This window comes from Panthera pardus, unplaced genomic scaffold (genome assembly GCF_024362965.1).
Source record: "Panthera pardus isolate Hobbes unplaced genomic scaffold, ASM2436296v1 HiC_scaffold_16, whole genome shotgun sequence".
NCBI lineage: Eukaryota > Metazoa > Chordata > Mammalia > Carnivora > Felidae > Panthera > Panthera pardus.
Window position 1 is genome coordinate 118,936,617 of NW_026526721.1, and position 17,519 is coordinate 118,954,135.

General features: G+C 37.4%; 1 protein-coding gene across 8 annotated transcripts in view; it reads left to right on the top strand.

The window, feature by feature from the left end:
• The window catches only part of SLC9A9 (solute carrier family 9 member A9), a 701,238-nt gene that overhangs the window by 114,547 nt on the left and 569,172 nt on the right, over positions 1-17,519 (top strand). Inside the window, exon 1 of one of the 8 annotated variants that reach the window (XM_053903741.1) lies at positions 9,091-9,429. The exons of the other annotated variants lie outside the window; for them this stretch is intronic. Within the exon in view, the coding sequence (XP_053759716.1) occupies positions 9,255-9,429 (175 nt within the window). The 5' untranslated portion in view covers positions 9,091-9,254. Of the gene's footprint in view, positions 1-9,090; positions 9,430-17,519 lie in introns of those variants that run through there. 8 annotated transcript variants of the gene reach the window in all.

The window sequence follows — 17,519 nt, forward strand, 5'->3', positions numbered from 1 at the left end:
ATCCAAGTGAATTTCCCTATTAGTGTAGGAAACACAATGTGCCAGTGAATGGGCACTTCCTCCCTTGTGGGTTTAAATTCCTCTGGCCCACATGCCCATATGGACGTTTGTGTTGGTCAGCCTGATAACAAAATATTTTACCTGTAACTTTGTGTTTTCTTCACATGCCTGCATTTCCCAGTGGTAAAAACTCTCAGCAATGTTCCATGAATGATGACAAAAATATAGACCTGGGTTGTACTAATTACAAAAATGGGGACAGATAATTTTGATTGGGATGATGCTCTAAGTGGCATGGGAATTGCTTGCTTGTGTTTTCTTAACTTATTAGAGTAAGTCTGGTGCTGTGATTCTCAGGTGTCCTTTTCTTTAGCACACCAGAATGAATATTTATGGCTGGATTAATTCAACTTTGTAGTTGCTGAAGAAGCTATAGTCATCTCAGTGCTTCAGAGATGGTCTAAAGTAGTACAGCTGCTGAAGGAAATCTGGCCCCATCAGAATGAGACCAATCCAACAAAATCAGAAAGTATACAGAAAAAAATGAATTTAGTTTACAAGGGGAAAGGGAATTTGATTTAGAATTTTAGCGCTTACTCTTTCAACTTAATAATCAAATAATCAGTGTCAAGTCTGGGATGTTTATTGTTTTATTTTTTGAGCATTTTTTGAGTATTTTTATGCTAGCACATGGAGCTTGTTTACTTTTTAAAAAAACTGGTTGCACGATATGGATCAACACAATTTACACACAAAAAAGTTGAATAGGAATAATTCTTCGTCCTTTGGTGTGAGGTGGAGTTAAGGCAAATTTATAAATGTTTATCCTTTCTCGAAGGGAGCAACAGTTAGATCACTTAACACACTGGTCTCAGGAGGATTCAAAAGAAGCATCCTCTTGAATACAGGAGAATTGCTTAGACACATTGCTGGTTTCCTCTCTGGAGTGGGTCAGCCTGACAGCCTAACAGGCTTGACAGTTAAATGCAACAGGTTTAAAGCACAAATACCTGAGGAGACTTAATGGGCAATCCTTCTGCTACTATCCCCACATTTTGCAGTGGTCCATGCAGGAGGAAACTTCTACCAATACATCTAACCTTTTGGAGGTGCCATGAGGGAGCTTCTGCCTCTCTCTTGATCCCTTGGAACAGGAATGTTCAGTGGGTGATCCCACTCTCATATCAGTTGGGCTACACCTTACTGGAGGTGAGTTTCCAGTGCTTGGGAGCAGAGAAGGTTGAACATTTTATCTCCTTCTTTGATCATTGCAGTTGAAGTGAGCCCTGAAGGTTGAGGGGTGGGTACAGCACTAACATTTTTTTTTTTTTCTTTCTCTTTCCTGCTGTCTCTGCAGGAGACCTCCCTTCTTAAAACAGGCTAAGTGCATGGATGTGGAGTCTGCCCTGCAGATCTGGTCTTACCTCAGGAGGTGTGTCTCTGAATGTGTCCTCCTTACTTTCCCATGTAGCTTTTGGGTGGGGTGGGAGGCCTCTGGTCTAAGCCAGATTGTCAAACATAGTTCACCAAAAGCCTTATACTTCGGGTATAACTGTGTTCTTGCTCAGTTTTTATTTTGTGTATATTCTTCTTTTGTTAAGATAGTGAAAGGGAGGAACTGAGGTTAAAGTGCTGAATCCTAATAGAACAATTCCATTTTTCACATGGATATAAATTAGTTGTAAGAGTAAGTTTTGGTGGAATTCAGCACTGTCTCAATTTTAAATTTCTGGCAATCAATTGATTCTGCTCTTTCTAAATTTAACATTTCTCAAGATTATAGTGCATTAACAGACAAGGTTCAAAGTATGTTCAAAGTAGAGATAGGAAGACATTTTTGTTTTTTAAAAAAAGATTCTTCACTTAACATTTACAAACTGTATATTGTTTATAGTCCCTCAGTTGTGGAGCCCAAATGTGCTATAGAAAAACTATTTTTGTAGAGAGAATACAAAGAGTGAGTAAATATTCATAATTGTCTTGTCTTTTCAAGAATTTTGTTAAGGAATCTGAGAAACTTGAAGAGCCTTTCTGACAGCTGCTATAATACAATGTTCTCTGTTACAGCTTCAATTGAGATTTATATGTCCTGATAGTATTTTGAGGAATATTCTTTCCCCTACCTAGTGTCTTAGTCTGTCTGGGCTGTTATATCAAAATTACCATAATCTGAGTGGCTTATACAACATCTATTTCTCACAGTTCTGGAGGCTGGGGAGCCCAAAATCAAGATGCTAGCAGATTTGGAGTCTGTTGAGAATCCATTTCCTGGTTCATATATAGACAGTTATATTCTAGCTGTGTCCTCACATGATAGAAGGGCCAAGGGGATTCTCTGGGGTCCTTTTTATAAGGGCACTAGTCCCTAATTATATCCCAAAAGACCAACCTCCAAATATTATCATAGTAAGGATCAGGTTTCAACATATGAATGGGAGGGAGCATATACATTCAACTAGAGCTTAGAAATGAGAATGGATTACTTACTTATATCTTCTAACTGAATAATATAATTGTTATTTGCATATCCATACTTAGTCTAGGTAATGAAGAAACTTTCTTGGATCTAATATCTAATGTAATAAGAACACACAAAAGAAATGCCATTGAAAAGCTTTGTGAATTTGTCGTTTTCTTCCACAGTAATGTAGGACATTTTTATAGAACTAAAATCACACTTTCCTATGAAATCCCTTAAAACTTTCAATGCTGGATTAAAATGAATATTTAACCACCTATTGTTAATTTAAACTTTATTTGGAGTACAATCCTGGGGTTGTATGTAATTTTACATACAACCTGGGGTTGTATGTAGTTGTATGTAACAGCTAGAATATAACTGTCTATATATGAACCAGGAAATGGATTCTCAACAGACTCCAAATCTGCTAGTAGTCTTCAAAGAGTCCCAGGATAGTTTTAAACTTTTAATTTAAAGCATAAACTTTAGATATGACATAACCATCATAAAATAACATTTCAAAGCATATAGAATTTCCTCTCCACAGGTGATATGGGACTTTAACTCTGCTGGCCATAGGGCATGATTTCCCTTCTTATCCAAGAGACCCATGTTGTTTGTCATGGAATTTATTATGTAATTTAGTTGCCTCAAGCATAAATAAAATTAATCTTAGGTGCTGCTTAAGGAATGTTTTCAGCATACCTATAAATGAAAGTTTCAAAGTACACAGACCCTGTAAAGATATGGATGAAATGGGGAATGGCTCCAATGAGGCTTATAATTTTATTTCTGAATAATGGTATTTCCTGGTCTTTATGCACACTTCCTCACTTGTGATTCCTGGGATTATCTAAATAAACTAGCTGCACCTAAGTCCTTGTCTTAGGCTCTGCTTTTGAGGGAACCCACATTGAGACAACAAAGCCTGCCTCAAAGGCTGGATTTTTAATAGATTTAAGAGACACTAGAGGTATTTCTGTCAAAACCTGCTTGCCATTTACATACTTCATTTCAGAAAAATATTTTTAAGATTATTCAGTGTCACCTTTTTGAAAATTCTGCTTTCCCTTCTCTTTTGTCCCTTTCTCTCACTGGAAAAAAATGTAGAAATTAGGGAGAGATGAAGGGCATGGGGCCTTTCTTTTTAGTTCATATAAACATTTTATAACTTAACAGAAGTGATAGGGCAAAATGTCTTTTAGCTAATGAGGTCAGACTTACTAGTTTTTAAGACGTAGAATAGAAGTTATATCCTAAGAAGAATGTTAATTTATCATGTGGACAGTTAATAGGAAATCAAAGAAATGCATTTTCTCAGGTCTTTGATTGCAGGAAATTTTCATTAAAATAAGCTGCAGCTTCCAGTGGCAATTTTCCATTTTGTCCTCCCTGTCCTTGGCTCCAGAGCTCATACTTCCCTTCATCTCTGAAACTTCCTTCCTAGGTTGGGGGAAGCCACTGTGGCCAGCTTGCATTTACCTTACCTTGTGAAAAGCTGACAGATTAAATACAATAAAAAGCCAATGAGTTTCTCATGCCTGACTCTTCAATATGTGCAAGACAGAAGAGGGGATCAATGGACCAAAGCTTTTATTTCTTTTTTCTTAACCTTTTCAAATTGAGATATAATTGATATGTAACATTTATTGTTTCTCTCTACAAAAGAAAAGTGGTGATGTGTTGCCAGGACAAAGCTGGAGACAAAAGGAGAGAAGAGGCTGAATTAAGAATCCAGGGCTATCCATCTGGGACCCTCCTCACTCTTGAGGCTTTAGCTGTGAAGCCACTGCCCTTAAATGGCATAGGGCCGATGTGGCTAGATTACAAGCACAATGCCAAATTTGCTTTTCTTCCACTCTGTACAGCTTTGGGAATTCTTCAATGAATAAATGCCTAAATAAAAAGTGGAATCTCGTATATGTTTTCTGGGGCAAGGCCAGTAAGTGGCATCCAGTGCAAGTGGAAGGGGATTCACTTTCTTTCTGGTTATCCCTGAATAGGGAAACTTCTTATGTACTCCTGGCCATCAAAGATCAACAATCCAGAGATAAATTGTCACCTGGGAAAAAACAGTGAGGTCTATGTCCCGGTTTTCCCACTTCAGAGCACTGAAGGAACACACCTTGTAGGGTAGAAGAAAGAAGAGATCCTCATTTATGCCAAACATGTTTCTGTACCTGAGTTGTTGAATAGAAATGTTGCAGGATTTTTTACCTCCGTACTGGGGATTTGTTGTCTTGCTGCTTCGAAGAATGAAGAACTGGACACAAAATGAGCAGCAGGCAAACGTTTATTAGAGTATAAGATTAGAAAATAAGAGTAGTATGAAAGCTTTCTTTACAGAGAGGAGGCATTTGAGGGTGAATACCCATGACTATAGGCAAGGGTCTTTGTTTCATAAGGTTCTGTTCAGTACCCTCTTCCCTTCCCCCTCATTCCTTCTCAGGTTCTACCCTTACTGACTGGATAACTCTAGATGCTGGGTTGTCCATTTCTGATTGGCTCCATTCCATTGTGTGAAGAGTCAGACATGGCCTTACTGTCCCTCAGATAACATAAGTTTTATGGTTTACTTAGTTTCCTTAGGTATTTTGATTGTCCAATTCCTGAGGGGAACCTGAGGGGGAGTAGGTGGTATCTGTTACATTCTTAAGAGGGACATTATGCCCGAGGGGGTTTGCTGTGGTCAGAGGCTCCAGCATTGTTCCAAAATGTGTTTTTCCCCCACTGAGGGTTTTTGGCCCTGGATTCCAGAGACCCAAGGCTCTACAGAGGCAGACAAAGAAAAACCAGGTATTGGGTAGTAAGTTTTGGGGAAGTTAATATTGTTTAAGTGTTTATTGCAATTTAACTTCCTTGTGAAATTTTTGAACTCTTATTTTTCTGTAGAGTCTATTAATGGGAGGGGCACATATTCTTCAAATTCGGGACATTTTTGTGCTAATGTGACTTTTTTGGAGGGTAGGGAAGCTGAGATGTGTTAAAAGGTAAACTAAGGCACATTAAAATTTGTAAAAGTTTATTTGGGAGTATATATCCATTTAAACTGGGGCAGCATTAAACTGAAAGTGTTTAGGAGTACTCTACCAACAGGAGCTAAGAGAGAAGTATTTATAGAAAAGATGTGGAAGTGAGTCTCGGAAATTATTTGATTGGGTATCACTTAAGTGATTGCCTTATTTGGGAAAGTCTAGATGGCTGTTTGTAATTGATTGTTCTTAAGTTTCACTCTTAGATTTGAGTGCATTGACTGTGGCTTAGATTTGGTTTGTTTGCATAGGCTACCAAGGCATTAGAGCCACCCCAGCCTAATAGTCTCCTTATTTCATTACTTTAATGGATGGATTTATGATGAATTTGACAATAGAATGGGGGATGGGTCATGAATTTTTGGTTCAGGACATGGTATACTCCTTAAGTAAACTTAATTACAGTCCTGTCCTGGCCCATTTCAGAAATTTTGGGGGCAAAATATATAGCCCCACTTCACCGGTCTCAGAGAGGGATGAATATTGGGAGATAGGCCAAGTGAATGAAGCACTGGGTTGGCTTAAGTATTTTCTGTTAAACACAGTGGTTGAGGGAGAAGTTGGCAGGGTGGGACTCTAGTGATTGAGGAAAGGGAACTCTCAGCATCTCTCCTCAACCCTAGGAAAATCTCCCTTCTTGATCCTCTGAGCCCACAATCTCCACTGTCCTCTCCAAGAATAAGGAACTCTCAAGTGATTGGTTAGATTCTGAAACTCAGTATATGCATTCTAACTGGTCATGTTCACTAGTGGTGGTATTACCATGCAATACAAGGTTACCGGGCCTGGGAGACTCCTCTCTTCAAGTCTTTCCTTCCATGGTGCTGGATAGGCAAGCTAAGGCAGGGCATACTCACTGAAATGGGCTGTGCCATCTTGTTTTTCTCTTTACTTCCTCTCACCTGCATGTTGCATCTTGCAGCAAGAATTTTTGACTCACTGGCCAGCAGGTTCTAAGAGTGGGATTAAGGAACAATCAAGAATGTTTCTTTGAGCCTTGTGCCTAAATTTTGGGTTCCATTCCAACTTCATCAGAGAACCTGGCACTAAGGATTATTGTCACCAGCTAATAAAACAGTGCCTTAATTTTTAATTGATATTCTTCTTTGTGTGAATTACCCCTCAGGAATGTCAGAAAGAATAGTTATTATTGACAGAAGAGGATTTTCACATTTTGGAAACCTTGTCTGTTAGGATGATCGGTTTGCCTGTGACTAAGGAGTTTCCTGGGATACGGGACTTTCAGTACTAAAACCAGGAAAGTCCCTGACAAACCAAGATGAGTTAATCACCGTAGAAATGTCATCCTAAGGCCATTAAACCCCAGACAGAAATTTAACTTCCACTAGTTATGCACCCTTGCATATGTTGTCAACTCTGAGCCTTAAATCCCTCAGCTGTAGAAAGAAGAGTTTTTATGAACATTAATTTAGACTAAATTAAATTTCCTAAAATATTTCCTGTCCATGGTAGGTGCCATATTAATATGTTTTTCTATTTCATTTTTTTGTACTTTTATTGGTGCAACAGAAAATAAAATGATATTGAACAGCAGAACAGTGAATATATTCCATTCCTAGAGTGAACCAGGGGCCACACTTCCAAATGACTGCAGGGGCCACACAGGGAACATGAATGAGTGAAATGGGATGAATGGGATTTGTGGCAAACAGGCACTAACAGATTGTGGCCACATGGGAAGGAGAGCCCAGTGGGCCAGATCTTACCAGTTTTGTTTGTTTTTGTTTTTTTTTCTAGAGAAGCCATATATATAGTTTTCAATGTGAAATATACTTATTTGAGTATGTTGACATCAAATTTAGGACTTTTAAAAACAATGTATTAGCCAATCAAAACATTTCAGGGACTTTAATCCTCTCATTGAGCTGTGTTATTGGGTAAGAGAATGCAATTGGATGTCATAATAAGACAACCAAAGAAAGTTTATTCTATCCAGATGGAGTAATTACCATTATTAAAAGGAAACCAAAGTAATTAAATGATGATCAAAACAGAAAAAAAGAAAAGGGAATTGCTAGACTTTGAATTCGGGTTATCTTGTAAATCTAACAACTCAAGACTAAACCTGTGGGATTGCAAAATTGTAAAGGTAGAACCTGCTAGCTAAGGCTTCATGAAATTCTCACAAGCGTTAGCTGACAGATTTCAAAACAGTGCGAATATTAGTCATCACATATATGCCTGCCAAAAAGGGTAGTGTGTTAAAAGAACATCTGCAGCCCACATAAATACCCCCCACTGAGTTAAACTCAGAGAGGAAATCAGCTTCAAAAGTTGCAGAAGGCAAAGAAGCTGAAACAGCAGTTTTACAGTAAGTGGTTGAGAGACTTTCCTGTGGGTGAAACTGTTATTGAGGAGCTAATTTCCAATATATTATATGTTTGACCTCTAGCTTTTGGTGACAAGAGCTTTGGAGGATATATTTGGACTTTCTCTACTCAAGAAATCATTTACACTCTACACACTGAATGCCAATTCTGTTGAATGTGGGGATACTAAATGATTTATACTCCTCTGTTACAATAGTACCATGAAATGAGAAAAAACTCACTTAACCCATGAAATGAGAAAAAAAGTCACTGAACCCTTGGATGTATCTAATTGCACTATAGAACCAATAAGGCCAACAAATCATAGCAGTTGCTGAAAAATCAGCAGAGCCCCTGGTAGTAATATTGTCTTGAACTTTTCCAAAAAGCATAAAAATATGAATTCAAACAGAAACGGCCTGCCAAATGGAAGGTGAGCTGAAGAATCATCACTGTTATGGTCTAAGTCTTGTGATTTTTGGAGCCTTTGTTGCTGGTGGCAGACTATTCCTCAGTGACCTCACCACATTGTTTTGCCACAGGACAGAGGAAGTTTGTGATCTATGGCAGATTTCTGTGGGTCCTGGATGTCTGGACCAGAAGCTCTATAAAGAGAAGTCCATGTATGTAGTATTGCTGAGGATGGCTATATGGTTTCTTCCTTCAAAGATATGTGTTTAGTGTCTTTTCTTTTTTGACTTAACATATCCAAACAGCACAGCTGTAGAGATGGGGACAGGATTTTCTCTGTGTCTTTTGCTTTCATTTATTCTTGGTAAAAGGGAGCAGTTTAAATGCTGCACTTGTGACTACCAGTTATATAAAGCCATAGAGAAGGAGGGGGAGTCATATACTAAATTCTTTTTTCATTCTCACCTTAAAACAAAATTCCTGTGAAATCATCTTAGGTCAAATCAGAGCCATCAATTAAACCCTGTCACATTGGTAGACTTTGGTTGGAGAGGTGAAATCTGGCGTGTGATTGAGGTTATGATTCGGAATTAGCTTTTTGAACTTAGAAAATGTTGCTGATGAAAGGTGATCTGTTTTATTCTTAATCTACAGTTCACCAGTTATGCAGTTTAAGGAGCTTGTTTGAAACAATAAGAATCATGACTCAAGATCTCAGAATGATGGCTTGCAGGTTTGTCCAACATGAGAGATAATTTCGTGGAATGGATTGTTTCAAGACCGTAAGAGTCCATGATGAAACTACACTCTGGAGTTTGAAAAGAGACAGGGCTGCTTTAAGAGAAACAGGAAGTTGTAACGAGAAGCCATCTGAATACTAAGGCAGAACGCTCATGAAGTAGCAACTTAAGTGGCAGTGTTTATTCTGAAATCTTCAGGCAGCTAGACTGTTTCAGGCAAATCTGGATAAAATAGTCCTTATCCAGGTTTTTGTCTAAGGAATTACGAGAAGACCAGAGAATGGAGAGACAGCAAAGGTTTATGTCAGAGAAGGATGAGTATCAGTTTCAACATCAGGGAGCAGTGGAGCTGCTTGTCTTTAATTTTTTGCTCATCCTTACCATTTTGACAATCTGGTTATTTAAAAATCATCGATTTCGCTTCTTGCATGAAACCGGAGGAGCAATGGTGTATGGTGAGTGCAGAAATTGTAGGATTGATGTGAAACTTGTTGCTTGGGCGTAATTAGAGACTTGTGCTCAGATGGCAAAGTATTGAAACTGGAGAAAATGTGCTGATTGAAATGTCATTAGCTTGATGAAAGGTGCTGCAGCATAATGAATGCTCATCTCTTTCCAGATGAGCTGCTGAAATTTGCCCTGTCACAAGAGTAAATGTCATAGTCGTGTTCTCAGGCGGCACATAATGCGAGTCTGTTGACAGATGCGGGTCCATTGTCATGTGGGGAGTCCAACCGAGCAAACTGTTTGTTTTTGTAATGATAGATATTGGGAAGTCAGGACTCTGCAGTCACAAAGAGCAGCAATCTTTCACAGGAGGGACTGATGAGTTTTATAACGTTCTGGAAATAGCATTATTTAAAACTGTATGGAATGAATCGTCTTATGTCAACTAGTTTCAAGAAGGAAACTGGCAGAAACATACCCCACCCCTGCTATTGGAAAAACTGTATCCAAACCCATTTTAATTATATGGGCAATGTTTTATTTTCTTATACAAAAGTTTCCTTATGCAATACTTTTCATTTCTTAGCCTGATTTTACACTTTCTAATTTATAATTACTGTCATTTTTAATATTATATGCTATGTGCCTTTGGCGGGGAGTAGGGGGAAAGATCTGGAAAAGCATTTAATATTTTAAACTCCTGAAGTATTGCTCTTTCTGTACAATTTACCGTGTCATTCCTTTCAGAAAGTTTAGTAAAATGTGCAGAGATTATCCATGCTGTACTCTCATCTTTGAAAGTACAATGCAAGACACCAGTAGTTCTAAAACTTGCTATACTATTCTTATCTCAGCTTGGTAATGGATAGGAACTTTGAACACAATGAAAACAAGTGAAGCATTGCTATAATTCATAGCAAAAAATGTACTTTTATATTTTTCTTCCCTCATTTTGGAAGTCTTAAAGCCTTTTATATCCCTGAGGTTCAGGGCACAGGATCAATTTTATATGCTAACCATGTGATGTTGTGATGATAATAATGTACAGTCATGATTTGAGACTGTAAGAAATTCTATGCCTAAACTAGATTCCATGGTGAGATACTTGAGCTAGGAACTAAAAGTTATAGGCTAAGCAGTATATTTTCTTTCAGGAGACTGATGTGCTGATCCCTTCCGAGCACAGAGTTAAATTCTTTTGTACTGAGGGTCTTAAAGCAAAAAACAAAACTTTCATTTGAGGGGAAAACACAATCAGGTTGAAGAAAATGTCAAACAGAAAGGAAGTGGTTCTGTCAGGTGTAAAGCCCGAGGTACCAGTCATTTGCTTTTCTCCATCAACAGTGAACCATGATCTTTCTCTTGACTTGGCTAATAAATAACCAAAGAGGATATGGGATGTAATCTGAGAAGCCAGAAACAATGTAATTCTTGGCATTGAATTAAAGGGCTATATATGGTTTTGCATAACAACACAGATTTTTAAATTATAAACCTTTATTAGAAGATTTCTTCATGGCACTGAATACGGTTAAACTATGACTCATTTTACCAATTTCAGCTAATCCATGATGGATACATTCTTTTGTAAACATTTGATTAAATTTTGATGATTTATTAAAATTCAACCATAGTTTGTACTCATAATATATAAGTGCAACTTTTACTTTTGAGCCTGAAAAAGTCCCAGATTACCTTTACTTCTTAAAAACTTCATGAAATACTTTCAAGTTGAGGTTGAAATCATAAAATATTAGTGTATTGCAGAATGGTTCAGATAGCGTTTCTTTAAATTGCTATTCTTAAGGCTTGTGGTTTATAAGAGTGGGATTAAGTTGTCTGATTTCCTTTCCTCTGAATTTTTTATATGTAAGTTATTGAAAGCGAATTCTGAAACAATGCAAAGTAAAATGATTATAAAAATTATGAAAACATGCATATGTATGCATAACTATTCCTTTACTAAAATTTTGAGTATCCTTGAGTTATCTTAAACTATATAAATGAATGAAAATACTTTCATTTTAGTGTTATTTTTTTGTTGTTGGTAAAGAATTATAATTGTTGAAATTTAAGGGGATCATAGAGGTTATCTTCTCCAGCCCCCTCATTATACAGAGGAAGAAACTAAATCTCAGAGCAGTGAACTAACTTCCCCAAAACTGAACAGTCATTCATAGCAAGGTCCATGTGCTTTTATACACACACATGTCTATAAAGTTGGCTCCTGTTCATCATTATATCTAAACTGTTTATTGGGGACTTTCTATCAGTGATAAAATAGTCTGAAACTACAACAGAGGAACAAGATTGGACATTCTAATAAACACGTTTAAATGAGAAGGGGAAAGGAAATGCCAAGTGAATGAAGTACCCAATGCCTATAAATGAATTTGAAATTCACAAGTTGGGAAGGAGTCTTAGAGATCATAATTCCAACATCTTAATTCACAGGCAAGGAAAGGAAAACTTAGCTAGGTGAAGGTCATGTAATTAGCTGCTGAGTTGGGATTCAACCTCCATCTCTACTAAGACATTCTGCCTTTCTGCTGGTTATTCTGCTGAAATGTGTCAAATATCCTTTAGAAGAAAGATTAGATGTTAATGCATTTTATCAGTAGATCAGGAATCCAACTTAAAAATTCTAAGGAGCAGGGGCTTAGGAAATGAGCAGTTCAAGAAAAATGAGGGGAAAAGTTATCAAATAGAACATTTAATTGCTCTCTTATAGTTATTGATAGAAACAATTTCCAAGTTGTTAACCTTAAAATATCCTATGAGGGGTTGTGGAGGCCAAGAAAAATCATGTGTAGTGTTCAGTTTGATTCTGTGTTCATTGGAGATCAGTCTGATACTCCCAACTACAAATAATCTATTATATGAAAAATATCTTCTTTTTTTGACATTAAGGGTCCTAGGATGCTTTTAAAAATCAGTAACAGCGTTATAACCATATTTCTGCTTTATGAGGAACAGTAATGGGTAATTGTGTTTCATGACATTCTGCGCTCTCATTATTTCAAAATTTAAGGATTGAAATCTATAACTGGTTTATATCTTAAGCCATGATGATAGTCATTTAAATTGGACTAATAGCTTAAATGACTATTAATGGCCAAAATATTGACTGACAGCAGCTGGTGCACTTAGTGCTGCTCACTTAGGGCCCTGCATCCCATGCTTATAGTTCGTAAAAGAAAAATCTCTCCTTATTCCCCGATAGCATTAAGAATTTCATTACACATCACTGGAGGCTCTCATACTTTATAGGACATTCATAATGCCATACCTTTGAGGGTTGGGATCTAAGCTTAGGGACAGAACAATTCAAACCTCTTAGAAGTCTATCTTTGATTTATGGCCTTCCAATATAAGGGACAGTCTCTGAACTCATGTGGAAATTTGCTCACTATTTAGCAGACAGAAGAGAAATTCCAAGAAATTCCAAGCCACAAAGTTTAGATTTTTATTTCATCAAACTATGCCATATTAAACTATGTAAACTATGTCTTATCATCTAACAGTATACTTAGCAATACAATAAGGTTAAATAATTTACTCAATAGCTTTTTTGTTTGTTTGTTTGGAATTTAAAGATAATACAGTTACATGTGAATCACTAAGGTTTTAAAAGCTATCTTTCTTAAAAAATCATAGGGCACTGGTTGGAAGTTCCTCAGGATAAAATTGTGCTGCTGAACATGATGGGGCTCCACCCTACTGATCCATTTTGCTCTGCTCCTGTCCAGCACTGACTCCTTGACTGCCAGGCCCATAGGAGTTGTTTACTGCCACTTTGCCCACTTTGCCCTCCTCCCCCTGCCTGGAAGGCTCTTCTGAGGTTTTGTACTTATTCAAATGTGGTATGCTTTAATGGAGAAAGCATTTGATTCTCTCTTGGGGATTTGGGTTTTTCAATCTTGATGACTTTTTTTTTTTCCCCAGTAGCTAGATGCATTACTTTGGCCAAGTGACTTAATCTCTGGCCTTGTTTTTCATATCTGTAAAAAGAGGAAAAAATGAAAGCTCCCTTCCAGCTTCGAAAGTCCTTCAAAATTTAGGCAAAGACTAGCTTCAGCCGTCAGGCATCTCTCAGTCACTCCAACCAAACCAGTAGCTTTCTTTCCAGAACCCTACCAGCCTATAATGATATTCAGGCCTTTCTTCCAGACAGGATTTTAGTTAGTGTTATTTTACCACTCTTAGTTCTTTTAGTCCTGCTCTGATTTTGTAAGGAGTGCTCATTAAATGCTATTGAATTCCCGTCAGAAAGGTAAGGAGACCAAGTTATACCATCAGAACAGGGAGAGCAGGTTGAGATTCAGGGGCTTATGGATGCATGTCATGTGAAAATCAGAGTGGTTCTGGTTTAATTTGAAGGGATCTGTAGGAAAGGTAATTAGGGTTAAGAGCCCAGTGAACTAAACTTGTTTTCCCTTTAGTGTAAAAAGGTTGACTTTAAGAAGCTTCAGAGATCAGGGCAAGATTTTCTGTGCGGTAAAGTGTTAGCCAAATAAACGTTGAAAAAATGAAAAAATTCAAGGCATATTGCTCTCTGTAGGTTTTCAAAAGTTGATTTTAAGAAAATAACCTCCTATACATTCTGTTGTGCTTCTGGATCTCTAAGGAACTACAGAGGAAACCCTGAGTGCAAACTATTATGATTCCTCAAAAGATTCCCCTCTCAGGGTATTAAAAGGTAATGAGTGTACACATCAAGAAAATGAATCTATGATTCAAACTGTTTACAGAGATATTATTATAGTCTAAATTGAATTAAAATTATATGGTTAAAGAAGTGGAAATATCAAGAACCAACATTTGTTAAACATCTATTACATCAAAATATAATAGTGAAAATAGCTAACACAAATAGCATTTACTATGTGAACTATTTTGTCATAAGGGCTTTACATGTGTTTACTCATTTAATCCTCACAACAGCCTTTTTTTAGATGCAGAAACTGAGACAACAAAAATCAATAACTTGTCAAAGATCACATACCTATGATATGCCATAGCCAGGACTCAAACCTTGGTAGTTTGGCTCCATGCGACCACTGGGTATCACAAACCTGGGTGTGTTTGTATGTGCATGTGTGTGTGTTGGGGAGGAGGTATAACATTTTCATGTTACAAATGAGGAAACTGAGGTTCCTGGATGGCTCAAGCAATTAAGCCTCTGACTCTTGATTTTGGCTCAGGTCATGATTTCAGGATCATGGGATTGAGCCCCATGTCGGGTCCCATGCTCAGCTTGAGATTCTCTCTCTCTCATGCTCAGCTTGAGATTCTCTCTCTCTCTCACACTGTTCCTTTCCCTGCTCATGCTCTCTCTTGAAAAAAGAAAGAAAGAAAGAAAGAAAGAAAGAAAGAAAGAAAGAAAGAAAGGAAAGAAAGAAAAGAAGGAAAGGAGAGAAGAGAAAAGGAAAGAAAAGCAAAGCAAAGAGAAAAGAACATATAAGGAAACTGGCACATAGAGACATGAAGTGACTTGGTGGGAACCAACAGCAAGCTGAGCTTCTTTAAGCCCAGGACCATAAAACCCATACTCTTTCACACATTTAGCTCTAGAAGGCTTCCTTTATTTATTTATTTATTTATTTATTTATTTATTTATTTATTATTTATTTATTTATTTGAATTTCATTTTAATTGTTTTTAATTTACATACAAATTAGTATATAGTGCAACAATGATTTCAGGAGTAGATTCTTTAGTGCCTCTTATCCATTGAACCCATCCCCCCTTCCATAACCCCTCCAGTAACCCTCAGTTTGTTCTCCGTATTTATGAGTCTCTTATGTTTTGTCCCCCTCCGTTTTTATATTATTTTTGTTTCCCTTCCCTTATGTTCATCTGTTTTGTCTCTTAATGTCCTCATATGAGTGAAGTCATATGATATTTGTCTTTCTCTGACTAATTTCACTTAGCATAATACCCTCCAGTTCCATCCATGTAGTTCCAAATGGCAAGATTTCATTCTTTTTGACTGCCGAGTAATACTCCATTGTACATATATACCACATCTTCTTTATCCATTCATCCATTGATGGACATTTGGGCTCTTTCCATACTTTGGCTATTGTTGATAGTGCTGCTATAAACATTGGAGGATTCATATGTCCCTTCAAAACAGCATACCTGTATCCCTTGGATAAATGCTTAGTAGTGCAATTGCTGGATCGTAGGGTACTTTATTTTTAGTTTTTTGAGGAACCTCCATACTGTTTTCCAGAGTGGCTGCACCAGCTTACATTCCCACCAACAATGCAAAAGAGATCCTCTTTCTCCACATCCTCACCAACATTTGTTGTTGCCTGAATTGTTAATGTTAGTCATTCAGACAGGTGTAAGATGGTATCTCATTGTGGTTTTGATTTGTATTTCCTGGATGATGAGTGATGTTGAGCATTTTTTCATGTGTCCGTTGGCCATCTGGATGTCTTCTTTGGAGAAGTGTCTATTCATGTCTATTGCCTGTTTCTTCACTGGATTGCTTTCTGGGTGTAAAGTTTGATAAGTTCTTTATAGATTTTTTATACTAACCCTTTATCTGATACATCATTTGCAAATATCTTCTCCCATTCCATTGGTTGCCTTTTGGTTTTGCTGATTATTTCCTTTGATGTGCAGAAGCTTTTTATTTTGATGAGGTCCCAGTAGTTCATTTTTGCTTTTGTTTCCCTTGCCTCCGGAGATGTGTTGAGTAAGAAGTTGCTGTGGCCAAGATCAAAGAGGTTTTTGCCTGCTTTCTCCTAGAGGATTTTGATGGCTTCCTGTCTTACATTTAGGTCTGTCATCCATTTTGATTTTATTTTTGTGTCTGGTGTAAGAAAGTAGTCCAGGTTCATTCTTCTGTATGTTGCTGTCCAGTTTTCCCAGCACCACCTGCTGAAGAGACTGTGTTTATTCCATTGGATATTCTTTCCTGCTTTGTCAAAGGTTAGTTGGCCATAGGTTTGTGGGTCCATTTCTGGGTTCTCTATTCTGTTCCATTGAGCTAAGTGTCTGTTCTTGTGCCAGTACCATACTGTCTTGATGATTACAACTTTGTAGTACAGCTTGAAGTCCGGAATTGTGATGCCTCCCATTTTGGTTTTCTTTTTCCAGATTGCTTTGGCTATTCGGGGTCTTTTCTGGTTCCATACAAATTTTCGGATTATTTGTTCTATCTCTGTGAAGAATGCTGGTGTTATTTTGATAGGGATTGCATTGAATATGTAGATTGCTTTGGGTAATATCGACATTTTAACAATATGTGTTCTTCCTATCCAGGAGTATGGAATCTTTATCCATTTTTTGTGTGTGTGTCTTCTTCAGTTTCTTTCATAAGCTTTCTATAGTTTTCAGCATATATATTTTTCACCTCTTTGGTTAGATTTATTCCTAGGTATTTTATGGGTTTTGGTGCAACTGTAAACGGGATCAATTCCTTGAATTCTCTTTCTGTGGGTTCATTGTTGGTGTATAGGAATGCAACCTATTTCTGTGCATTGATTTTATATCCTGAAACTTTGCTGAATTCATGAATCAATTCTAGCAGTTTTTTGGTGGAATCTTTTGGGTTTTCCATATGGAATATTATGTCATCTGCAAAGAGTGAAAGTTTGACCTCTCCTGGCTGATGTGGATGCCTTTTATTTCTTTGTGTTACCTGATTGCAGAGGCTAAGACTTCCAATATTATGTTGAATAACAGTGGCGAGAGTGGACATCCCTGTCTTGTTCCCGACCTTAAGGGGAAAGCTGTCAGTTTTTCCCCATTGAGGATGATATTAGCGTTGGGTCATTCATATATGGCTTTTATGATCTCGAAGTATGCTCCCTCTATCCCTACTTTCTTGAGGGTTTTTATCAAGAAAGTATACTGTATTTTGTCTAATGCTTCCTCTGCATCTCTTGAAAGGATCATATGGTTCTTGTCCTTTCTTTTATTGATGTGATGGATCACGTTAATTGTTTTGTGGATATTGAACCAGCCTTGCATCCCAGGTATAAATCCCACTTGGTTGTGGTGAATAATTTTTATAATGTATTGTTAGAGCCAGTTGGCTAATATCTTGTTGAGTATTTTTGCATCCATGTTCATCAAGGAA